Source organism: Spermophilus citellus (genome assembly GCF_964194105.1).
Source record: "Spermophilus citellus genome assembly, chromosome: 17".
Taxonomy (NCBI): domain Eukaryota; kingdom Metazoa; phylum Chordata; class Mammalia; order Rodentia; family Sciuridae; genus Spermophilus; species Spermophilus citellus.
The window spans coordinates 31,868,910-31,895,966 of NC_138199.1; the positions used below are offsets into that span (position 1 = coordinate 31,868,910).

Consider the following 27,057-nt stretch of genomic DNA (forward strand, 5'->3'; position numbering starts at 1 on the left):
CGGCTAAATACACTATATGGATCATTCTTCAGGAAATATTTCTGAACAAGTCAAAGATCCCTCCTCTAAAGTATGTGGTAGGTAGGAGGGGGAATGAAGTCAGGCAGGAATGTTTGGGATAAAGGAGACTCAAAGAGATATAATAACCAAATTCAAATGTGTGAACTTTGTTTAGATCCTGATTCAAAGAGAGATCTTTAAGGCAATCCGAATAGATATTAAGGAATAGGATAACTCTATTAGACATGATTATGGCATACTGCTTATGTTCTTATCAGTAATGCATATTTAAGTATTTATAGGTGCAGTAATAAGATGTTTGGGATGTACTTTAAAAGACTTCAGCCTTCCTTTTCAAAAAAGGAGGCATCAGGGTAGAGACAAAATGAGAATGGCAAAAAGATCAACATTATTGAAGATGGGTATTTCAGAGTTATTACACTATTGTCTCTACTCAAATTTTCATAATAGTTTTTAAAAACTTTATGTAGAAAACTCCAGTTTTCTACATTTGAAATACAAAGAAACATAAGAATATAAAAACTACCCAGAACACTATTTCTTTGAACTAAAAAACTATATTTTGATGAAAATATGTATCTACATATATGTATATTTAAAATAAAATTTGGATTATAATATATATAGCTTTGCTGCCTATTGCCTTAGTTTGAAAAAATATAAATATGTAAATAAAAAATAAGGGAAGTCTGTCATTAAATAAAGCAGGATTTTATCCAGAGTTCTAATGTACAGATGTAATTCATTTTACCAATCCACCACTGTTAAAAACCTAAGTTATTAATGGGGCATGGTGGAGCATGCCTGTAAATCCAGCAACTTGGGAAGCTGAGATAGGAGGATCACAAGTTCAAAGCCAACCTCAGCAACTTAGTGAGACCCTGTCTTAACATAAAAAAGTTAACAAAAAGGGCTGGGGATGTGGCTCAGTGGCAAAGTACCCTTGGGTTAGTCTCCAGTACCAAAGACAACAACAACAACAAAAAAACATCTAAGTTATTTCTATTTCTTTTTCCAATTTTAAATAACTCTGGGCTAAACATGCTATACACATAGCTTTATGTGAATCTCATTATTTCCTAATGAATGATTCCTGAAGTGGAATTATGGTATCAAAGAATTATATGATAAACTATACACCTTTAAAAATTCAAAATACCATTGTATTACATAATCTTTTATCATTTGAAGTGCTATTTAGCATTCTTTTTAAATGTAATATGTCATGAGTTAAATAATTCCCTATCACAAGATGTTTAGGCTATTAGTGTTTGAGTATAATGTAGCAGTTAGAGCTTTACGGTATTGTGTCATGAGTGAACCTTAACTATGTGTAGATCCTCTCTCTTGGTTAATACATTTCTCCAGAAAACAACCCTCTTTCTTTTGGCTTAGGTGGTATAGGCCAGGCTGCTAGGGTTCTGTGTGAGTGGGGCTGGGAGCCAGAGAAACCACAGCCTAACATGCTGTTTCCACATAATAAACCTTTAGTCTCCTGCAGGGTGAGGTAAAGAAAGACTGGGGTATCCTACTACATCTACTACAGGTGTATAAACAAGTCTGTGTTCAGACTCACTTGCATCCCTAATTTCTGATACCTGAGGCCTCCAATTTCTGAGCCTTTTTGATGTTCTGTAGCAATAATCAACCTGTTTCTGGTTCTCACCATTGCCAGCTTAAATTTCTGCCCCTTCTGGTTTAAATTTTTAATTCTTTATTGATATTTTAGGAGGACTATAGGGAAGAGTGGTAGTAAAGATCTGTGGTCTAACAACTGTGTATGCAAGTTGAAAACCATTTACAGGTTTATTGGTCACATGCTTGTACGAGCACGAGAGAAGAAAAAAGAAAAATGAGAGTGAGGGCAAAATGTTCCTATCCTTGTCTCAATTTTCTACTGGTATGATAAGATGCTTCCCATATTAAGTAAGATATTAACCCTCTTGTATATACTAAACATTTTTTTTCCTCCTTGAAGAAATCTTAAACACAGGATAGAGACAGGAAAATACTTCTATTTGTACCATTAAGTCTCAATCAGAAGATCCACTATTTTTTCATTGTATTGGTTCCAGAAATCTTAAGGGACAAAAAAGCAAGGGAACATTACACAGAAAACAGAACAAAACAAAACAAAAACAATGGAAAAACTTCACAAATGCCATTACTATACCAAGTGATGTTCTCATTGTCTGAATGCCTGTGTCTCCCCAGAATCCACAGGTTGAAATCTTAAACTACAAGATGATAGTATTAGGAGGTGGAGCTTTTGGGAGGGATTACATTATGAGGCATTAGTGCCCCTACAAAAGAGGTCCAAGGAGCTTGTTAGTCCCTTCCACTATTTTAGTGAAAAGACTATATGAACCAGAAAATGGATCTTTAGCAGATAACCAAATCTACTAGTGTCTTAATTTTGGACTTACCAGCTTCCATAATTCTGAGAAACAAATTTCAGTTGTTTATAAGCTACTCAGTTTATGGTGTTTTCTTACAAGCAGCTCAAATGGACTAAGACAGCTGTCAACTTGAGGTTTTATTCTTGGGGGAAAAAAAAGTCCTAAGGAAAGAGTAAGAAGCATTTATCTATATGAAATGTCAGCCATATCTGCTCAGTTTATTGACAATATTCTGCTCCTGCCAGCACTGAAAAGTTCTTCCATGGATGTGAAGAGCAGGTTATAGTCTATTCTGCCTCACATATCTACAAAACTGGCAGCCTAGTTGCAATACCAGAGTCTTTGTTGTTAGTAGTGACAGTTGGTATGCATGCAAGCACCAGAGAGAAAACATCCTAATTTTCAAGTCATCAGGTTGAATTCATAGTGCTGGCACTTGGAAAATCTTGCTTTGACTTACAAAAGGAGCAAACTGAAACAAAACCCAAATACAGACAACAATGACTACATTTTCAAAGAAAGGAGTAAAAGGAAAACTTTGACTGGAATAGGTACTGTTCTAACCAGATATTGGATAATAAATTACTTATTTTAGAAAAAAAATTCCAGCATTTCACTTAGCACTATAAAACATATCAGGTTAGGATGTTGTTCATCCTATAGATCTTATAAATTTGAACTGACAAATTGGACTATTTTGTGACCAACAACAATTTCTTATGGTTCAACCTAATACAAAGCAAAAGTATTATCAGATATCAAAAAATTGAAAAGTAGCTGGGTGCAGTGGTGTACACCTGTAATCCCAGCTGCTCTAGATGCTGAGATAGGGGGATCGTGATTTCAAAGCCAGCCTCAGCAACTGCAAGGTGTTAAGCAACTCAGTGAGACCTTGTCTTTAAATAAAATGTAAAAATAAGGCTGGGATGTGGCTCAGTGGTTGAGTGACCCTGAGTTCAATCTCCAGTACCCACCCTGCCCCTGCCCCCCCCCCAAAAAAAAAAAGAAAAATTGAAAAGGAAAGCTTTTGAAATCAATAAGGAGCATGATTTCAAATAGGCCAATTCCTCCAGATTAGGACCATATACACATGTGCATGATTTCTCACAAAATACAAACCAGCTGGTGTTTCCTCTGCTAAACACAAATTCATCATGTCATTGTCTTCAGGAACCATGAACTTGAAAAACATTTTATTCGACCTTCTATTAAAATATTTAAGAAAAAAGAGTGTTTTTCTTTAAGTGATACTTTCCTATCTCTGCTTCTTGAAAAGATGACAGGTTGGATTAAAAAAGAATAGGACTAGGTCAATAAAATCCTATTAAACCAGAAAAGCAAAAACACAGAGCTCTTGTCTATCTTTACCATTTTCTGTTTATCTTTGTTCAGAAATGCTTTCCTCTCCTCAACTCAAATGACTGAGCAATCTTAATACAGTTTTTTTAAAAAATTGATTAAAATAGTCACTTCACAGAGGGTAAGTTTTGTCCTGCATCAGTTTAGTAAAGTAAAATTTTTAGGGAAATAGACTATTCACGAGTGGAGCAGTTTTTTCTTCACAGAAAACAACCCAACTAGGCCAAAATAATCTTCTTCGGAAAACATAATTTCTGAATTTGAAAATTTAGCACTATATCTGCAAAAACTTAGAGGCATCACATACCATTTTATGATAAGGTTTTTGCTTTGCTGTAGCAGAAATGCTCTGAAGTCTCAATCCCCAGCATAATGTCTCCCAGATGTCTCAACTAGTTGCCATGCCAACTATAGCAGCTTAAATTAAATGAGGGCCTGAAAAGACACCTGCATCACTTCAGGTCTGTTGCGCATTAAATAAAGCTCTCTTGACAGGGACTCAGAGGTGCCATTAACTTGAACAGCATCTATCTGATTATTGTTTCTGAGTAATTTAATGAGGGTCTCTATACAAGAGTAAAAACAGGGTGCTCTTTTCCTCTCCTTGTCCTTCTAAATGGGATAGCCTCTCCAACAGCTGGTGTACCTACTGGGTCAATGACTTTGTTATGGTCTTTTAAGTTACCACTGGGTGAAGATAAACCATAGAACCAAAGTTAGGGCTTTAAGAAGAATATTAGCAGATTAACCATTTCCCCTATTAAAACTCGTCATTAAATATGATCATTAAAAGCACACCATGCGAGGTATGCCAACCTTAAAGTGATTTGAACAGCTCTGTTATAAAATAAATTGCGGCTGATTGCAGCAATTAGTTAAGTAGCTCCATGAAATATGAATTTCAAAATGTACTGATTTGCTTCAGAAAAATGAATGATGCAAATGAACAATTACAAATATACTGGGGAGGTGACATGGCAGCTCAGGTGCTCAAGAGAAACAGTGTCTTTGCGTTGCTTTAAAGAGTTAATTTTTTAAACAATGTTAACATTTCAAGGCTTCTTCGCTGCTTTCTCAAATATTAGTTACTGGAGAACATCACTTAAAAGAAGTACAAATTTGTGCTAGAGAGGTTATGCTATTTACCCAAGGTCACATTCCCAGGCAGTTAAAGCCTAGCTCCTAGTCTGTGCTTTCTCAATCCTGCAAGCTGCTTCCCATTGGAACTTGCCTTTATTAGTCTACTATTTCCATCTCTTAACCAAATATCAAGGTGTGCTTTGAAACACAGAATAGCTGAATCCCATACTTTTAATTATGGGCTATGAGGAAAGAAAAAAGTATGTTAACCTTTTTTTGGAAGCTACTATATGACTCTTTAAAAGTCATCTCATCTAATCCTCATTTACCCTAATTTGTAACTATACCTATTTACAAATTGAACACACTGAGGCTGAAAGAGGTTAAGATGTTTGGCACAGCACGTGGATTCAAACCTAGGTTGGAATGATTCAGAAGTCTAACCCTTTATTTTTCCAGTAAAGGAATGTCAGGTTAGCAGGCCCAATAATTAATGATACCCCTTTTGCCAATGACATAGAAGAAATACAAAGGCTAAAAGAATTATAAGCAAGTTTTTCTAGTTCTCTCTTTGCTTCAGTCTCTTTTCACTTCCAGAGTATTCACTTCCTTCAAGTCTTATTCCTTTTACTCTTCTTTTGATTTTCCCTGCATCTATGAATTATTTATTGTTAAGCAGCTTCATATTTCCTATTATTGTTTTTAAATAGATGAGAGAAACTTTAAAAATCTGTGTGTATGTGAAAAGGACGAAGAATTTCAAGGCTTCTTTTCTTTTTTTAAATGGGTAATTGATCCCAGGGACACTACCAGTGAGCTATATCCCCAGCCCTTTATTTACCTAGGGACAGGATCTCCCTAAATTGCTGGCCTCAAACCTGTGATCTTCCTGCCTTGGCCTCCCAAGTTGCTTTGATTATATATATGTACACCACTCCTGGCAAGGCTAATTTTTTTTTTGTGTGTATGGGTAATGTAGAAGGGCTGGGATAATGGTCCCTGATAAAAAAAATAGAGGACCCCCCCCCCCCCCCCCGCTTAGAGACTACTGGAAATACAGGATAGGCCTTGGATGAGAGAGGTAAAAGTTGAAAATATGTTTGGGAGTCATTAGATATAGCAAGAAAGAAATAACCTCTATTTTCTATCAAATGAAATTTGTTTCAGGTAAAGCATTAATTTTGCTTTGGGTTATAATCTTATTTTTCTTTGTAAATGACTGTTTCTTATATTAACTTTTTTCATTTTTCCTTATTTAATTTAAAAATCTGGATATTAATATTATATAAGCACATTACATTAATAGACTGTAAGTTCAACCATAATGACATGATATTGTTTAAAATAATGCATGAGTGTCAAAAGCTGAGTTGTTAGTGGACAGTGCCCAAATATAAATAGGACTGTACTGTCAGACTCCCAAGAAGAAGGCATCGGAAGAAAATGTCTTCATGGAGGACAGAATTAGGGGAAGGAAAAAGCAAGAAATAAGGGGGCTTTTAAGGATCAAAGAAATGAGGTGGGAACATACTGATACAAGAAAGGCAGAAAAAAAAAAAGTGTGTTTATAATTAAAGCCAGGTTTGTATAATTTTTTTTCCTGTTGCAAAAAACATTATGGGTAAGAAGACTAGGAAACTAATCTAAAGCCTGACAGCCAACTACACCTCAATGTTAAGCCTCCAGTGACCTCTTCCTCCAATTAAAACAAATCTAAACTACGATCAATATTTGTTTAACCTACCTCTATGGTGTTGCATCTATTTTAGGAAATAATTTAAGAATGCAGGATAATCAGCCTCATACCAGAAATCCTGACCACCTCTGCTGTCAAAGACAATTCTGCAGAAAAAGCTACACAATCACCACAGAAACAAAATGCTTGACATCAAATTCTGACCTTCAATTATGAGTAAGATGATTGAATACTTTCTGTTTTTAGGAAGTCATGATTACTCAAGCAGTCTCAGAGGCTTCAGGACTGATGCCAACAGCATCTTTGTTTAACCATCATCATTAGCATCAATAAATACTGACTGGGTACCAAGTGGGTGCAGAGAGTAGGCTAACTCAATGACAAGACAGAGAAAAAAAGATAGATGAATGCAAGGCAACAGTCAAGGAGTTAGAAAAAGACTGTCATTGATCTATAAAAAAATCAAGTAGAGAGAACAAAGGAAGCAAAACTATTTTAATATACACGGACACAGAAGCTTGACTGGAAAAGAAAAAGGGCTGATATTTAGTCAGAGTTTTGTATGTTTTTAGCCATCAGCTTTACGTTAATTTTGCCTCATCTATTCCTAGTTATTCTAAGAAGTAAGTCCTAGTATAATCTCCATTATACAAAGGAGCAGAGGTTTAGAGAGGTGAAGGAACTAATTGTAGGTATCTTAGTATGCAAAAGAGGTGGCACTAAATCCCATTCCTTGTTCTTAATCTGCCCCTTCAAAAGAAAGAAAACCTCAAAAATCTAAAACTACAGAAAAAGATAAAACAAATAATTCTACTTCAAACGAGAGAAGGCCTGGAAACTTTTTTTTTTTTTTTAATGAGGAGTTAAATGGATTTAGTAGTGGGAGGCAGTGTGGTGTAGGCTTTGGAATCAAAATAAACAGGATTACAGTCATGACTCTATCATTTATTTGCTTGATGATATTAGGCTAGTTAACTTCTGAGTGTGTTTCTGCAGTTATAAAATAGGCATAATGAGCTGGGCACTGTGGCTCATGCCTGTAATCTCAGCAGCTTAGGAGGCTGAGGCAGGAGGATCGTGAGTTCAACAAGCCAGCCTCAGCAACCAAGAGGCGCTAAGCAACTCAGTGAGACCCTGTCTCTAAGTAAAATACAAAATAGGGCTGGGGATGTGGTTCAGTGGTTGAGTGCCCCTGAGTTCAATCCCTGGTATATGAAAAGAAAAAAGTAATAAAACAAAAATAAAAATAAAAGAATAGGCACATGCTATTTACTACACAGGGTTACTGCCAGGCTTTAGATGTATGAATTTGGAATTACACAAAACTGCCTGGCACAAGGGGAACAGGGATTAGGTGGTAATTATCATCATTACTGTTAGAGGAAGGAGGAGGGGTATTGAGATCATTAAACATCAGTATGCCAGTTGCTATGCCCAAAGTCCCACATACAACAGACTCAGATTTTCCCTGAAATATCTCTATGAGGAAGAATATTATCTCTATTATCATTGAAAAAACTGTTGGAGTAGCAAATGTTTTCAAGGTCTAAATGCTAGTAAGGTGGAACAAATCAGGATCTGAACTCAGGGCTGCCTGAAATAAAAGTCCATGACCTTTGCTGAAATACCTGACTTTGCTCTTATTTTCCCAACATTCTTCCCCTGGAAGGGGGGAAGAAAAGAACATAAGTGATTAAAAAAAAAAAAACAAAAAACGACAACCACTCAAAAAAGCTCCTTTAAGCCAATGATGGAATTTCAAAAGGAAAGATCAGGCACTCTCAAAATGATATCACCACTGAAGGAAGAGGAAAATTCTATTTATTTATTAATACAGTCTTTATTTTTTTTGGCACTGAAAACCACTGTCCATGACAGTCACATCCTTTCAGAGTTTACTCAAATGTGAACAAAAGCCCTTTCTTAGACCAAAAATGGTTTTCTACAGGAGGTGTAATTTTGAAGGTGGACTGGAAACTCAAGGGAACAATTAAAAGTACTCCTCTCTGTGAGACCTTTGCGAAGCTCTACACAAGGGACTCCCAGTTTTGGTAAAGAGCCTCTAGTAACTGAAGGGTTTCTCAGCAGCGATCAGATTAGTATCCTGTAACTGATTAACATCTACATATCCAAACATACAAACTAAGAACACACATAAAGAACCCAAAATGTGCAAATCATATATCTTTTGGAAATATGCCACTTGCCACTTCAACCGGATCCTATCTATTTTCTACCATCTGGTTCTCGTGTCACCTCTAAGTGATTTATCGATAAGAGGAAAAGACTGCCAATTAAAGAGATTATTATTAAACCTATTGCCAATTGTGTCATTCAGTTTAATATTTAACAATGACATGTGCAGAGCATGCAGAGAATAAAATAATAAGTAGCACATGAATAAATTGGATTCTGGCTAAAATAACAATTTGCACTAGTGTGTTATAGGTCTATTAAGTTTCCCGAGGTACTGCTTACAAATTGAGTTGATAGCAGGAGACTTAGCTGGTTGGTCAAGTGGCTAAAAGCCCCACTGATACCCTATATCCTCCAATTAAGGCAAGTCTGATATATTTAGTGGCTCCTGAAACCTCTAGGTCTCCACGAAACACACGCCTCCTGGTGTCTAGCAACTTTAAAAAATTGAAATAAAGTCAGAACAGTGGGATATGACATAAAAGATCAAATAAATACAGTCCCGTGAGTTTCCTTAAACCCTCACACCTGAATTATGTATGTCAAGTGGCTAATAATCAGAAGGTTACCCAGAAGGTTAAGCAGGTTCAGGAGGATGATAATAGGGTTCTGAGGCTTTTCAGAAGTTCAAATTAGGTGTGGCTTTGTAGTTATTCAATATTATCCTCTAATAGTTGAGAGTCCTGACAGCATTTCATTCCCACCAGCTGGGAAGTTTTAAAGATATATTTATTTTTTAATAGGTGAAAAGATTAGAGTCAAGCTTTAGAATTTTTTTTTTTTTTGGCTTCACCTAGAACACAGGTGTTTCAAAGAGCTGCTATGAATAAGTCGCTCCAACTATAGCGATTCTTCCAAAGGAGATGGGGGGAAAAAAATCCAACTGCATTGGAACTTTAAACAGTTTAAGAAAAAAAAAAAAAAACAACCATAGGATGGGTAAAAACTAAAGCTTAGCAATCTTTATGCAGTCAGGAAGGGCTTTCAAAAGAACTGAAAAAAAAGGAGAGATGACGACTCCTACAAGGTATAGAGAAGAGGAGTGATTCTTGGAATCTCAGACTGAATGAGGATTTTATACCATAAATTTCCAATTAATAAGAAAGATTTGGTAAAGGCAATGGAAAAAACAATAAGAAGGTATAATGTGGATGCAGTCTGGATAGAAGGTTTAGGGGTGATAGAGAGTTTATGTTAAATTTATGTTCTGGGATGAAGATTCATAAAAATTCCTATTTTCTTTAAGCTTCCCCAAGGATTTTACCTTCTCTATAAGATGCTTCCCTTACTATTATAGCATTTACTAAGTACTAAGTACTACTATATCTATTTACCCATCTTATTTTAATCCTCAAAGATGTCTCTGAGTGAGACATCACTGTTATTCTAACTTTACTTATGAGGAAACTGGGGCAGAGAGAGGTTAAGAAATGTGTCCGAGATCACAAAAGTAGTAAGAGGCAAAGCTAGGATTCAAATCTAGGCAGTCCAGTTCAAGATTCCATGGTCTTTGTCATTTCAATTGATTTTCTATTACCTCAAGCTAGCAGAATGCCGGCTGGATAGGCCCAGAATCAATCATAAGGATTTTGAAATAAACACAGGATGAAGGTCTTATTCCTATTGCATAATGTCACACAACTCAAGATTTCTGTCATCAGGCAGCGAAACTAAGGGATGAAGAGAATGTGGCAGACAGAAAGAAGAAAAGTGCTAATTTTAGAGACTGCTATTAATTATGCTCCAATACCAAAAACACCTATTGGAGAAGGTACTAAGGCTTTGTAGGGAGAAGTAAAGGAGACATGTGATTGGTCAGTTTCTTAATTAAGAATACTCTGGGACTATGAGAGGATCGTCAATTTTCCACATTCTCATGTTCAGGCCTGCCAACGTAGCCTATAACTTAAAATTTTCCCACCTCCCAGATAAAAGATAAAGAATAAAACTGATTTGTTGCATCACTTTTATTAGAGAATAAATAAGAAATGGGGGAATGCCAGATTTGGTGGCACCCACCCATAATCCCAGCTTCTTGGGAGGCCAAGGCAGGGGGATTGATCACAAGTTCAGGCCAGCTTCAGCAACCTAGTGAGACCCTGTCTCAAAATAAAAATATTTCTTTAAAATGGGGATGGGGATGTAACTTAGTGGTAGGACATTCCTGGGTTCAATCTCTAGTAAGCCCCCACCCAAAAAGATAGAACTGGGGGAAGCTATAAACTATTAAAAAATGTTTACTATTGATTGATAAGGTACTACACAAGTATGTAATAATGAAGCACTGCTAAGTGAATACTTTAATAACAGAGAGCTAACCATTTTGGGCAGCTCAAGTAGTATACATGTATGATACTATACCAAAAAAAAAAAAAAAACAAAAACAAAAACAAAAAACAAAACTATCAGGTTTAAATACTCTTACCATCTAGTTAACTGAACTGAAGAACTCATTTAATGTTCTATGTGCAATGAACCACTGATGTTGTATGAAAAACTATTAATGCTGCATTAAAAGCTTTCAGGTAACAAAATAAGGGCATTTAACTGACTTAGCTGGGTTGGGAAAATAAAATGGAGAACCTGATATATCAAATTATTTCCTACAGAATGAATATGAATGGAAAGCTTTCAGAACTCAATTTTAATCCCTAAACACTCTTTACTGAATAATGGAAACTGATTATTCTTTTTTCTATTTCATATTGGACAGAAACCAACACTGAGCCAGATTATAAAAAATAAATCTTACAATATTAAATATTTATCAAGTAGGTCCCCACATTAGTCAACAGTCCTACAATCATTTTTTTCATTTTCTTTTAAAAATGATCTTCATTTTAATGTGCTATATATTGGAACAAGTATGTGAGTTGTGTGACTTTTCCAAAGAACACAGTAAATTCTTAGTTATCTGCATACTATGGTTTATTAAAGCCATAAGCCAGAGTTAAAACATGCTTAAGCCCACTTTAAACATGAATTTGGAAATCCTACCACTACTGGTTGAAAGAAGAAAATTCCACAACTGTAAATATATGAGATTTAATAAAATCTCTTTCCTCACATTTTTTTCCTTCCAAATCAGGACTTACAGGGAAGGAAATTTCAACCTAGAGCTCAGATATCAAATTGGCTAGTCTGAAATAAAGGTGAAGGCATTAAATAGTATGCAAAAGGAGAATCTGGTTTGTGGATATTGTTGATTTCAAACCATGCTTTGCACATGAAAGAAAAACAACAATGTGTCAGAGAGAACTGTATTCTCTTGTAACAAATGGTCAGCCCTAAATCTCATCATCTTCTTTCCAACAAAAAGCATGGGTGCCTTTACAACTAGAAAAAAATTGGTGTGTGCTTCAATTAGAATCACTGACCTTTTCTGAAGCATGCCTGTGCCTCTCTATATAAATCAATGGAATAAAAGGTCATTTTGTTAAAATGTTTGAATACGATAATCTCTTTCACAGGAAAAGGCAAAGCCCCCCCTTTTTTTAAAGCAACTCATTTATTGGATATAATGTGTCAAAAATTAAAACTACCTCAATTGCAATTCAAAACTGACTTAAAAATCAATTACTATCAAAAACAACAACAAAACAACATAAACAAGAAAAACAACTGGAAAGCTATCAACATAGTCTGTTATAACCCAAAGGTTGTCAGATGAATCTTTGTTACTAAGATCATAACCAAGTAGGTATAAAACAAAAAAAGCATTCTAGAGAAAATTATGTTATTTCAAATTTCAGTTCTTCTCTTCACCAAGTACACTGGAGAAGGAAAAGCAAGCTTGGTGTCTGTCAAACGTGGATGGTACAGTCTGGTGATTTCTAATTTACCACCCCGAGAACCCTCCAAAACTAACACACAGACATACAAATCCAAAAATCATTAGTCAAGGAATAAGAAGCCAAAATGACTATTTTAGTTATTTTTTGAATATAAAATTTGTTTTGAAAGATTTTTACCTATATTAGGAACATTTTATTGCTCCATTAGTTTTCATTCAGGAAGAGAAAAGGCAAATTCTTCAATTATCTCTTAATCCACTCAGAGAGTAAAGGATACACATATCAGTCATATAAATTGTAATACAATGAATATTTATACTTTATTCAAAAAGGCAATGAGACCTCAAATCAAACCCATCAGTCCTTAGCAGGTCTGAAGAAACTCACTTCTACTAATTTAGTTCCAAATATCATTCTGCTCAATAGAATGACAGCATTTCTTCCAGTCTGATCTATTGTAAAATGGCATAAATGAAGTCATTAAAACTCAAGAGCAGGGGCTGGGGTTGTGGCTCAGCGGTAGAACACTCGCCTAGTGTGTGTGAGGTCCTGGGTATCCTCAGCACCACATAAAAAGTAAATAAATAAAACAAAGATATTGTGTACAAGCAAAAGAAATAAATATTAAAACAAAACAAAACAAAACAAACCACAAGAGCAAACTGCTATACATGGTGTGAAGAAGCACGACAGCATTCTTTTTTTTTTTTAAAGAGAGAGTGAGAGAGGAGAGAGAGAGAGAGAATTTTTAATATTTATTTTTTAGTTCTCGGCGGACACAACATCTTTGTTGGTATGTGGTGCTGAGGATCGAACCCGGGCCGCACGCATGCCAGGCGAGCGCGCTACCGCTTGAGCCACATCCCCAGCCCCCACAACAGCATTCTGAAGGAAGAGCAGGTCTCTCTCTCAACACAGCACTCTCTACAGGTGCTTCCTTTCCACCCAGTTCAATTCATTTTTGGTTAGAGATTTTGAGATAAAGTTGTTATACAATTCTGAAGAGCAGAGAGAATTAAAAACATAGAGAACAAAAAAAAAAATCTGTAAGAATGACTCCAGGAGAGGTATATCAAAGAAGTTTACTTTGTACTTTTTATGGTAATTGGGAAGAGAGGAAATAAAATGATAATCCGTTTAACAGGATCTACCTTCTCTGTCTAGGTATATGTTCTGATGTAGGAACTTATCCATTTGTTCATGGTACATACTTTCTTAAAATTTACAGAATGAATATTCTATCATGCATTTAGATCTGTCATTTATTAGCACTACTTCACATTGACATTTAGTTAGTACAGATATGCAAAAAGGTTTAATGGACCTTTGAACAGAAATCAGACCTGGCTTAAAATTTTGTGGAAAAATAAGAATGTCATTGAAAATATTAAAAATGTACTTACCCTACTAATATGTAACTGCTCTTGAATGGATTGATAAAGAAAGGACTACTGAAAGTAGTTTATTCTATGAAAATTGTTAAATTGCAGATAAGTCTTTCAAGTTCCTTTTTGGGGAGGACAGAAGGAGAGCAGGGCAGTTTCTGTAAAGTTTTGAAATTTAAGGTTTAAAACAAACATTGGATATCTTAAAAACCACCCAGGAAGATGCCAAGCATCATCTTTTTCTCCTTTACAACCGTCTGTGCATAATAGTCACTGTCTCTTGGCACCCTCAAATCAGGTCCTTGTTACAGTGTGTTTGGGTTTTATTTTTTTAAATTGTGGTAATATGCACACATGTTTAGTATTTTAATCATTTTTAAGTGGACAATTCAGTGGCACTAAATATATTCACAATGTTGTACAACCATCACTACTACCCAAACAGAAAATCCTTGTTAACTTTTCAAGTACCTTTCTGGTTCTTTCATTCTTCATGACAAAAATATGGGGTCCATCTTTCATTGGGCCCCCAATGCCTACTGAATAAAGACCAATTTCCTTAGCTCAATATTCAAGGCCCTCTATGAGTCAGCCCTAACCTAGCTTAATGTTTCCTCATTTGTACATGGTATTCTCTAGGCAACAGGATGACTGACCATTCCCTAAAGTTGTTTATAATGACTTACTCCATCTAGAATATCCATCCTTTTCAATGCTACCTGCCCAAATTCTTTTCATCCTTTATTGACAATCTGAAATGTCTTTTCCTCCAATAGCCTCTTTTGTGTGTGTGTGTGTGTGTGTGTGTGTGTGTGTGTGTGGTGGGGGGAGAGGGTACCAGGGATTGAACTCAGGAGCACTTGACCACTAAGCCATATCCCTAGACCTATTTGTATTTTACTTAGAGATAGGGTCTCACTTAGTTGCTTAGTGCCTTACGTTTTTTGCTGAGGCTGGCTCTGATCTCTCGATCCTCCTGCTTCAGCCTCATGAGCTGCTGGGATTACAGGCATGTGCCACCATGCACAGCTCTTTATTGTTTTTTTTCTGTCTGCAGTAACTTCTTCTTTAAAGTCTGATGCCACATGACTATATTCTTTGGGTATACTCTACCATATATCATAGTTATTTCTTTACATTGAATCTCTCCCTCATTAGACTGTATTCTCCTTGTGGGAAAGCATTAAGAGGCAGCAGAACATAGTGAATAAAAACCAGAAAACCCTTTTGTTCTGGGAACACAGTTGATGCTTATTTTTATGGAATAAATGAATGGAAATCCTTACAATATGTGAATCTTTCAAACTGTTAGGATGTAAATTTTTAGTCTTTGCTGTTATTACTACTGTACAAAGAGTACACTTATTTATGCATAGATGCATTTCTTTTTTCTTTTTTTTTAATAAATATTTGTTTAATTGTAGATGAACACACAGTATCTTTCTTTATTTTTATGTGGTGCTGAGGATTGAACCCAGTGCCTCACACATGTGAGGCAAGCACTTTACCACTGAGCTACACAGCCTCAGCCCTGCATAGATGCATTTTATTTGCCTGATTTAGTTCTTCACTGACTCCCAAGATTCCCTGAAAGTTAAGAACTCTTTCAAAGCATTAGAAAATCTAACTGACCCAAACTGTCAGGTAGGTTCCTTGCTATCTTTGAAAAAAGAGACAGACTGCACTACTCAAACCTATCATCCAAACAGGGATACTTTTGAGAGTCAAAGAAGTAACTTATTAATAATTATACTAGGACATCAGGTAAAGTCCAGGATTGTCCCTACAAACAAAGATGTATGGTTATCCCATTGGATTTCTCACTGCCACTGGATTTAGGATGAAACTGCTTCAACAGAAGACATGAACCACCCATATTCTTCTTCATAAAATGCTAAAATTATGTCTCAAGCTAAAAATACACGTTCCCCCCAAACAAGCCAAAATTTTATTTCAAATCCAATAAGCATCTGGCACTTTCTGGGAAGGGGTCTGTTTATGTACACTGTGCAAAGTCCAGAATCCTGACTGAAGCAAAATAAATACCTATTTCCAATCAAACAATAAGAATTGGCTTCTCTAGGATTAAATTTCAGTAGGTTCAAAGTAATTTAGGGCCAAACTGTTTTAGTACAGATTTCCTACTCAAAGTACAAAATTAAAAATGTAATCCTTTAAAAGTTAACACATCAGGGCTGGGAATGTAGTTCAGTTGGCACAGTGCTTGCTTCCCACATACAAGACCCTGAGTTTAATCCCCAGCACCCCCCAAAAAAGTTAACACATCAGCTCAGAAAATTACATAATCTTGGGGCTGGGGATGTGGCTCAAGCAGTAACGAGCTCGCCTGGCATGCGCGGGGCGCTGGGTTCGATCCTCAGCACTACATAAAATAAAATAAAGATGTTGTATTCACTGAAAACTGAAAAATAAATATTAAAAAATTCTCTCTCTCTCTTCTCTTTGTCTCTCTCTCTCTCAAAAAAAAAAAAAAAAAGAGAAATACACAATCTTTAAGATTACTACAGAATATATTTCTTGGGTTGACTTAAAAGATTAAAAACTCTGAAAACAGAAAGCTAGAAGATACAGAAGTCATGGCAGAACTTATTACTCCTTCCAAATACCTGATTTATGCTTACAGGTGTTGCATGTTGTACATACATTCATAAAGTCATAATTTAGATATTGTCTTACATTTTTTGCTTAAAGGAATTATCTAAAGATATAAAACTCAAGCTAAATTTCTGGTAGGCACTAATATAATTATAATTGTTATAGTTTTAGACTCTTTTGAGAAATCTGATTAGCTTGTAAAACTATATGATGATACTCTTTTAAAAAATTGTATATATATATATATAGTTGTTGATGGACCTTTATTTGATTCATTTATTTATATGTGAAACTGAGAATCAAACCCAGTGCCTCACACATGCTAGGCAAGCACTCTACCCATGAGCCACAACCCCAGCTTGATGATACTTTTATTGTTATTGTACTCTTGATTCCATCAATACTCACAGAATTCAAATTTTCTAAGAATGACAGTTAGATTTTAACTGGTAAAATTTCAACTAGATTTTAAGACATCTGGTTGAAAATATTTATATACTAAAACTGAATATACAATATAACATCACAATTTTTCTAACTTGAAAAGCATAATAATATGATACCATATGTACATTGGAAAATTATTTCTTTCTCCTCACAATTCAAGAAATTACATAATTTTTTAGTATTATATATTTCAAGCTAAGTCATTCCTTCCTAGAAAATCTTTATAATCCTGTGGCAGTTACAGGTATAATTCCTTTTTATGTTAAAAGGAACTAGTTTTTCCAAATGACACCTCTGCTGGAAAACACTTACTTTTTTTCTGTGCATGATTCTATGTATAGCCAAAAAGTATAAGACAGACAACTGAGATTCAGGTTTGAAAAATTTTTCCAGCAACAGCCATTACTCTGCTGTGAAAGTCATGTGTCAATTTAAAATCTGAAGCTAAATAATTAAGTGATATCAGACAAAATGAAGAAGCAAAACATTTAAGTAAATGATGTACTAGAGGACTCTATGAGTGTTTTATGACAAAGGCTTACTTGAACATTGACAAACAATTCTGGGGAGAGGAAATTTCATACACACATTCTGCTAACTAATAAAATGAGATAAAATTAACTACCAAGAGCTACTAAACCGCTTACATGCCACTCATTGTTTTAAATCCTAACTACACTAACTTTTTTTTTCTGTTTTCTAAGTATTTCAAATAATATTGAATCAAGGCTCTCCCAAATCCAATTAAATTGTAGTCAATAAGTGACCAAGAACTCCTAGCCTACAGAAATACAGAATTTTTAATTTAAATGATAAACCCTAAGTACACAATATTAATGCTTGAAATAAACAATTTGTGGCCAGGTACAGTGATGCATTCTATAATCCTCAGGAGACTGAAGCAGGAGAATTGCAAGTTCAACGCCAGCCTCAGCAACTTAGCAAGGCCCTCTTTCAAAATGTGAAAAAATAAAAAGGAACAGGATGTACTTCAGAGGTAAAGCACCACTGAGTTTAATTCCCAGCACCAAAACCACAAAAACAAAAACAATTAATGCTTGAACTATAACCTAAAACAAAATGAATATAATAAATTAGATATGTGTTCAGTTAAGAGAACCTAAATATATTTGGCATTTATTTAATATACCCATTTTCACCAATTATCTTAAAATGAAAGCACTCCCTCCCCTCCCCACAGATGTCCCATGTACAGTAAGAATTAACTCAGCAGACCTAATTGCACAAACCCTGTGCATTCCAAGACTTCAGGATTGAAGGAAATAACCTTAGAATCAGTTGAATATCTGTCTGATAGTGATGTCTTTGTATATATAGGGCTTTAGCCATGACAGATTATGCTTATGATTTACGGTAAATACCAGATATGTGCCTGGGGCCTCTGGCTATACCATATTTGATCTCTAGGGGCAGAAAGGGAAGGAGGGCTAGGGACTGAGCAGCTCCACACCTATGAAACTGACTCATAACACAGTACCTGGGCACCAAGGCTCAGGTGAGCTTCCCTGATTGGTAACAACTTGCCCATGTCATCAATATGATTGCTGGGAGAACTAAGCTTTGCCTATACCAATCTACTGGGATAGGTCAATTGGACCTCACATGAGGCCCTACAAACCTTTTTCTTTGCTGATTTTAATCTTTTTGCTGTAATAAACTGTAACCACGAGAAAAACAGCTTTTCTGGGTCCTTTGAATCCTTCTAGTGAATCATAAAACCTGAGGGTGGTCTTGGGAACCCCTAATACAAGCTATAATACAATAAAATTATATGTAACAAAGGGAATTTCTTCAATTTCAAAGTTTGGTTTCAGCAACTTCATTCCCAAAGTATACAGTAACAATAACAACACACTGACAGGAATACTTTGCAGTATGTGGATTTCTTTCCCATAAACTTTGGGTTAAAGAAGGCAGTCCTAGCCAAATGCTGCCCACTCTACCAGGACCTTCCCTTCCTTCAATGAGGACCCAGATAATCTTCATGAAATCTATGAAATGGAAATAATTAATGCCCTCCCCTTAGCTGGCACTGCTAACCCACAGGTGAGGAGAAAAAAATTTTTCTTGGTTCTTCTAACCTTAGGTTAATTTTGTATACTTTTTTTTTTTTTAAGGGTATGTCAGAACTACCTGGTCTGGCCCAAGTTATTATGTACACAAAGACACTCTTTTGGGACAGTAGTTGGTCAAGGGAACAATTCTTTCCTTAGAATTTGCAGGGTGGGGCTCCCTAAGTCCACTGAGTTTTATTGCCCCAAAGGATTAATTCCATAAAATAAAGCATTCATGGATCAAAATATCACCAAGGACTATAGCATTCAAAAGTTTTGATTTATCAGGGCTGGGGATGTAGCTCAGTGGTAGAGCTTGCCTAGCATGCATGAGCCCCCAGGTTCAGTTCTCATTATTGCAAAAAAAAAAAAAAAAAAGTTTTGGTTTATTAGATCAAAACATCCCAGCAGTGCAGTGTGGATCAGTGACAATTTTATCACCTTATAAGGTTTCTAATTCCCTAGCCAGCTTAGCTGTTCTTTTTCCCCTTGAGTAACTCCTAAAATTATAAAAGATAATTATCTAGTATGGAATTACTTACTACAGGTATAAAAATGAGATTTTCATTTATTTCATTGCTGAATCAGCAAAAGAATCTCTTATATGGGTTTCCATTCTGAGTAACAGTTTTAATTAAAGTACTAATAAAAAATAAACTGCACTATCATGAGCCCACCAAATTCAGTGATTTAGGATTACCTGTCTTTAACATGAAAACTTTATCAGGCTAAATGCCAAATGGAAATTGGTGACACTGGCGAAACTGTGTCTCAATTTTTTTTTAATGTACATTCTCAGGAACTACTATCATACATTATGTTATAGATCATTATTATTCACAATATATAACATACTATTTTTAGACATTAACAGTAGAAATAGGAAAAAAAATCTTTTTTCCTGAGTGAATCATATATATAGGGGTTGAAAACAAGGTCATATAGTCGAAGACTCCCTAGAAATGATCCTTGATTCCAACATTTCCTAGCTCTGTGATCTTCTACCTTTTGTGCCTCAATTTCTTCTATAAAATGGAAATAAACACAATAGTTTCCCAAGGGGGTGGTTACAGGTATTAAATAAACTCATGTGTGAAGAACTAAAAACTGTGGCTGGCATTTAATAAAAACTATACAAGCAACTGATATTGCCATTATCATCACCACAACTACTACCAAGACCATTATTCCATGGAATACAGGGCATTTAACTTACTAGTACTTTAATTTTCACCTTACCCCAAGTATTATCGTCTTAACTGACAGGCAGCTGCTGTATATGGCAAAATGACTTTACTGGGTTCTATTACAACATGGCCACCTCACTGATTTCATCTGTAAAATAAGATAATAATAATCTATTTCATAATGCTATGCAGGGATTAAATAAAACACCTGTTCAGATGCCCTATTCTGTGGTATCACTACATAGGACATGTTAATAATACTAAGCTCCACCAGATACTTGTGATTTCAAAATTACCTGGTTCCAGGTTTTCAACCACTTCTGTAAGGATGAGACTTAATATAATTCAAGGCATAAACCCCAGGTGTTAGAACAACAAATTAAAAAATTGTCCCCTTCTTTCACATTCCCTGGTTAGGATACATTTCTTCAAAATAGTCAATGTGTGGAGGTTGGAGTATGTCAAGGGCAGAGAGTACCTAAGAAAAGGAGAAAAAAAGTCAAATTTAGAGAACTAAGAAGGAAACAAAAGTCATCATAAATGCAAGTAAATATTATCAACACATTTATGGTTTAAGGCTTAGTTATAATTACCCACTGATATTAACTAAATTTGTCTTTTAAGAAACATAGTCCTAAATATTAAGATGGGTTTACAAACTTACTACTTAAAAAAGACAATTCTAGCTAAATCAAAATGAGAGAAGCAACTGTGTTTTACAACCTGCCACCAAAATCCCTGTCTAGAGGAGAGTGTTGAAAAGAAATGTCCCATTTTTTCACAATCAATATTGCTCTAAGAGGATAAGGAGCTATATCTACCATTCATTCCTTTACTTCTCTGTTCTACAAATGTTTACTATACACATTGTACCTGACAGGCACTACGGTAAGCTCTGGGTTATACAGATGAACAAAACAGATTACCATCTCTGCTTTCATGGTTAGAGGAGAAGTAAACATGAAACAAATAAACAGTTACACAAATATATAACTATGACATCTTTTTAAATGAATTTATCTTTTATTATAAAGGGAAATTTAATATTTTATTATGAGGGGTGGAGAGAAAAAGCTTGCTTGAAGTAACACTATTTTAAGATTTGAAGGTTGGGTAGGAGTTGGTCACACAAAGCAGGCAAAGTGAAGACAGTGAGGCAGCCGTTAGGAACAGAAGAAGCCAGTGCTCATGGAATACAGTAGATAGGAGGAATATAGACTGGTATAAAGCAGAAGAGGAAGGAAGGAAATATATCACACAAAATCTCTTTAAGTCACATTAAGTGTTATGGGTTTTATTCTAAGCACAAGAAAAGTTACCAGAGTAGGGGAAAAAAGACTTTTAAGACTTTTAAAATTCAAGTCCTTTATAAAAGCAGCATACTACCCAAGGTAACATAACAAATAGGTCTATTTCCCCTTCCAGCTGTCTAGCTAGTCTTTTTAAGTTTATGTTGCTACAAGAAATATCAGGGTCATAGACATGGAAGACATTGACAGGAAATAAACGGTGTGATACAAGTTCCAATTTTGTAATCTTTACCTTAGTATTTAAAATTTAATTTTAAGGAATTTTTTTAAAACTGTGGAGAATATCAAATATATATAAAGCCGGAAGAATAATATGAAGAATTCTCATGTACTCAATACCTAGCCTAAGTTACCCACATGGTCATTTTTATTTTATCTATAACCTCTACTCCCTCTATATAATTTTCAAACACATACCAGACTTTCTTTCAGTCATACATCAGTTAAGTATCGATAAAAGATAAAAACTTCAAAGAATGAAATTATGGAATCTAAAGATTTGATATTTTAAATTTTTATTTATTCACTTTTTCAGGGCTGAGGATTGAACACAGGGCCTCAAACATGACGTTTTTGAATATCATCAAACATCCAGTACTCAAATGTTCAATTTTCTTATTTAAATAAAAGTCAGTCTAAATCAGAAGCTAAATAAGATTATGATTGATTGATGCCTTTTTAAGTTCTAACCTAAAAGTTTCTCTATCTCTTTTTCATGCTTTTTGCAATTTACTTGTGTAAGAAAACTTGTTCAATTTTAACGTTATTCTTTTTTCCCAGCCAATTATTTCTCACTGTAAAATTTATTTTATTAAACTAAAACCTCCTTTAGTGAAAAAGCCTTCACTTACTTTAAAACCAGTTAAATGTAGAGGTTTTTAAATAGCTTAGATGTTCTTAGAAGAAATATCTATGGTCTTTTTAAAATTAAAATGTTATACTTAGAAATTTAATATATACAGAAAACAACAATTTTCTTAATTTTTTGATGAACCTTATCCTTTTCCATTTCTTTTTCAATGAAAAATAAACTTTCATTTGAAAGGTAAATTATTTCACTTCTATATTTTCTAAAATCTGTAATGGACCAATGTCACAAATCCACACAAATTTCCTTCTCATTATGTGATAGAAAAATTTTTAACAGGAAAATTTAAAGCTTGAGGAAGGCAGCTAGAAATTAGTGTTTTACTTGACATCTTTCAGACTCTGAACTTTGTATCTGAACAACATACATCCTGTCTTGGGGGAAAACAGAACACAATGAGTGACAACGTCCATTAGACAAAGCTATTTTACACTTCAAATCTATCTGCTATAATTAGAGGTTATCTAGAGGAAAGTGACAACCATACATTTTAAACCTTGGGAGAGAAGAATGAGTCTTACTCCATATTTGATGAGGCTTTTTGTAGAAAAGCCATTCAAAACAGGGGAGACATTTGCACTACAGCATTCATCTATAATCGTTAGCTTCAAAAGTATCATATTTTAAACTCTTGTCTGGAATTTTTTATATGCTTGTTGTTTTATGCTTACTCTTTCTATCTAAAATGTTTGTCAGAGGATGATGGCATTCCACGGTGTTTAGGTGGCAAAAACATACTTAGACCAGTAGACATAATCCAGGAATCTCAGAAGGGATGTAAATGAGTAAATCAGAAGGCATAGAAGAGTTTTAAATTCCAAACTTCATGCCTGACTCTCCATTTAAATAGCTGAAGTTTCTCTATAAACCCTCTATTATTTGGGGGAATGAATTATGGGGCAATAGTCTTATGATGTAAATAGGAAAACTCTTGTAAAGACTTGGGCTTATAAAGAATCAAAGTACTCCAAATTACCAACTCTTCAAAGGATCTCAAATACAAAGAGAGTAAACAGACTTAGCTAATTAAAAAGTAAATAACTGGGCTGGGGTTGTGGCTCAGCGGTAGAGCACTCGCCTAGCATGCATGAGGCACTCAGTTCAATCCTCAGCACCACATAAAGTAAAATAAAGACACTGTGTCCATCTATAACTTTAAAAAAAGTAAATAATTGTTATCACCAAATAGTGTCTTGCACACTTCTCAACTCTTCAAAGAACTGAACAAAAGTTCATTATGTTAGGTGCTCTTTGGGATTTTAACCCCCATGATGTTAGAAGAGTCACTATAAAGTTGTTAAATGATGAGCAAAAGCTTAGTTTCAATCATCCTTTACCAATAAAACAATTAATTGCTATGCATAACCACAGTCCTAAATATAAAGAAATGTAACTGTTCATTCATAGAACAAACACTGAATTTCTACTCTGTCAAGGACTCAAAGACAAGAATAAGATACTTATAAAGAAGTTGGTAGAGCCTGCATTTAGGAGAGAACAACCCCTTTCTTTTATCTGACCCCAAGAGACAATAAGTTCTTTAAGGTGGAGATTATGTTATTACTGCTATATTTTATAGAGTTGTAATAATAAAGTACACAAATTCTAAGAATATAATTTGATGAAATTTTACACACACACACACACATTATTTTAAACACCACCCAGATCAAGAAATTCAAGACCCTTAAAAAGCCCATTTGCTTTTTTTTTAGTTAAAAACTATCCTTGTATTACTTCTAACTTCTGTCACTATAGATTCATTCTGCTTGTTCTTGAACTTTACACAAATTACAAAATAGAGAAATGCAAGTGATATTTATCCATGTTGCTTTGTGGGCCAGGGGTTCATCCTTTTTACTGATATATATTATGCCACTCTAGGATGGAATATACCACAATGTACTAATCCAGAGAACTGCTGGCAGACATTTGCATTGTTTCCAATGTCTAGCTATTATTAATAAAGCTGCTACAAGCATGATTGTACATGTCTTTTGATGGATGTATGTATTCATTTCTCAAGTGTTTAACAAGGGATACAATTGTTGAGTCATTGGGTATGTGTACCTTTAGTATTAGTTTTCCTAAGTTGTTTTACAAATTTATATATTCACTAGCAATGGATGAGCATTTCAGTTGTTCTATAACCTTGGTTAACACTTGGTATTGTCAGTCTTTTAAATTTCAGCCATTCTGATGGGCATATAGTGGCATTTTATTAATTTACATTTCTCTGATGACTGACTGGATAATTTTCATGTTATTCTCTTTTATGAAATACTGATGGGCAAAATGTATTGATTTATAGAAATTATATGATGTTTGATGTCTACATAAAGAATTTGCAGTCTGAAAAAATGCCAAGCACAGCATTTATTTCTATTGTCTTCCTCAAACACTAAATATTTATTTATTTGTGTGCATGCGTGTGTGTGTGTGTGTGTGTGTGTGTGTGTGTGTTACTGAGGCTAGAACCCAGGGCCTCATGCAAGCTAGGCAAGTATTCTACCATTACTATATATCTAGTCCCATTTTCTTAACTTTTTAAAAAAAAGTACTAGGGACTAAACAGAATCAAGCACACACTAGGCAAGCACTCTACCACTAAAATGTACACCCACGTTCCCTTTTTTTTACAAATATTTCTTTTTTGACATAGCGTCTTGCTAAGTTACCCAGGCTAGCCTCAAACTTTCAATCCTCCTGCCTTAGCCTTCCAAGTAGCTAGGATTACAGGCATGTATCATGGTGCCAGGTTCCCAATTCTTTTAATTTTTTGATGAACTTTATCTCTTTATTAATGGTGTCAAATTTAATAATCTTTTAAAAAATGTTTAATGCTTTATTCAGTTAAGAAATTTTAGCTTGTCTCAAAGTCATAAAGATATTTTCCTATGTTTTATTCTAGAAGCTTTATTATTTTATCTCTCACATTTAAGTCTATGGCCCATTTTGAATTTATGCATATGATGTGAAGCAGGGGGTAAGGTTTGTTTTTTAAAAATACAGGTATCTGACTCAGAGCTACTTACTGAAATGGCCATCATTCCTCACTTGGATTGCAGGGGTACCTCTACTATAAATCAAGTGAAAATGTATGTATATGAATATACAGACTTCCTGTTTTGTTCCATTAAACTGTCTATCCCTCCACTGTTTACTACCTGAGGCTTAATACCTGTAAAAACAGTCTCAATATCTAGTAGTATGAATTTCTAATTTCATTCAACTTCTTTGAGATTATCTGGGCTATTTTAGATCTTTTTCAGTACCATACATTGTAGAATAGTCATTTCAACACAGATTTAAATGTAAAACCACGTTCATATTTTAACTGAAATTATATTCGATATACAGTTCAACTTGGGGAAAACAGGCATATCAACCATACTGAGTCTTTTAATCCATAAACATGTAAGACTGTATATTATTTTAAATACCTCAGTGATTTGTCCAGTACCACCAACTTTGTCTAGCAAACAAAACCAAATTCACTGAAAAGTAATGTTACCTCTATAGCATCCTCTGCTTTTTCACTCTTTGGCAGAGGAACAGTTAGTATTACCAACTATTGGTACTTTTAGCAGTTAGTATTACCAATGTATTACTAACATCTTACTATTACTAAGGTTTCTGTTTCTTTTCTCTCTTTTCTTTTTGGTACTGGGGACTGAACCCCAAAGTGTTTTACCACTTAGCTACAGCCCCAGTTCTTTCTTATTTTTTGAGATAGGGTCTCTTGCTAAATGGCTGAGACTGGCCTCAAACTTGCAATCCTCCTGCGTTAGCCTCCCTAGTTGCTGGGTTTACAGGTGTGCGCCTAACTCTAATATTTCTTTTGTTTTCTGTTATTTTCACTCACTCACTCTTCAAAGACTAACCATCCACTGTATGCTTAGTGCTACTGCTGCAAGATGAGAAAAGGTGCAAGACTTGTATGTATGATGATGGGGCCTTTGGCAGGAGTCAGTGGACCCTAAGGGGGCTCTAAATGGCTTTAAAGGACAACTGAAAGTCTAAAAGGACATAAAAATAGTGTGTATGTGCATTTAAAAAAAAAAGAGTTCTTAGCTTTCAGCAGATTCTCAAAGGAGTACAAGTTTTTTAAAATATATATATATTTTAGTTGACAGACCTTTATTTTATTTATTTATATGTGGCGGTGAGAATCAAACCCAGTGCCTCACACATGCCAGGCAAATGCACTACTGCTGAGCCCCAGCCCTAGCCTAGGAGTACAAGATTTTTAAAAACTCAATCATTACTTTCCATGCTGATCATATGACAGCTATGCACTTATTTGCATGTGCATACGCCCTAGGGCATAGATGGGTCAAGTAGAAGGAGGATTCTGCCTGGAATAATAATAATAATAATATCTCAGATTCTGACTGGATACTAGTGATAAACTTAAACAACATCAATCTTTAAATCCGTTTCTGTTTCCCTAAATTACTGAAACCAAGATGAACCTACCCTTTAAGATGGTGAAACAGCTACTCAGATATATGTGTGTGTACGCATGCACAGAAATTCAGTCAGATCACCTGAAATCAATGAATTGGATACAGTGACTTTGAAGAGTTCTTTCAAAAGAAAATACAAAGCCTTCTAGGGCTTT

General features: G+C 35.0%; 1 protein-coding gene across 1 annotated transcript in view; it reads right to left on the reverse strand.

The window, feature by feature from the left end:
• The window catches only part of NLK (nemo like kinase), a 144,453-nt gene that overhangs the window by 32,060 nt on the left and 85,336 nt on the right, over positions 1-27,057 (reverse strand). The window contains exon 3 of the mRNA XM_081269993.1: positions 20,678-20,733. Coding sequence (XP_081126119.1) covers positions 20,678-20,733 — 56 coding nt within the window. The remainder of the gene's footprint in view (positions 1-20,677; positions 20,734-27,057) is intronic.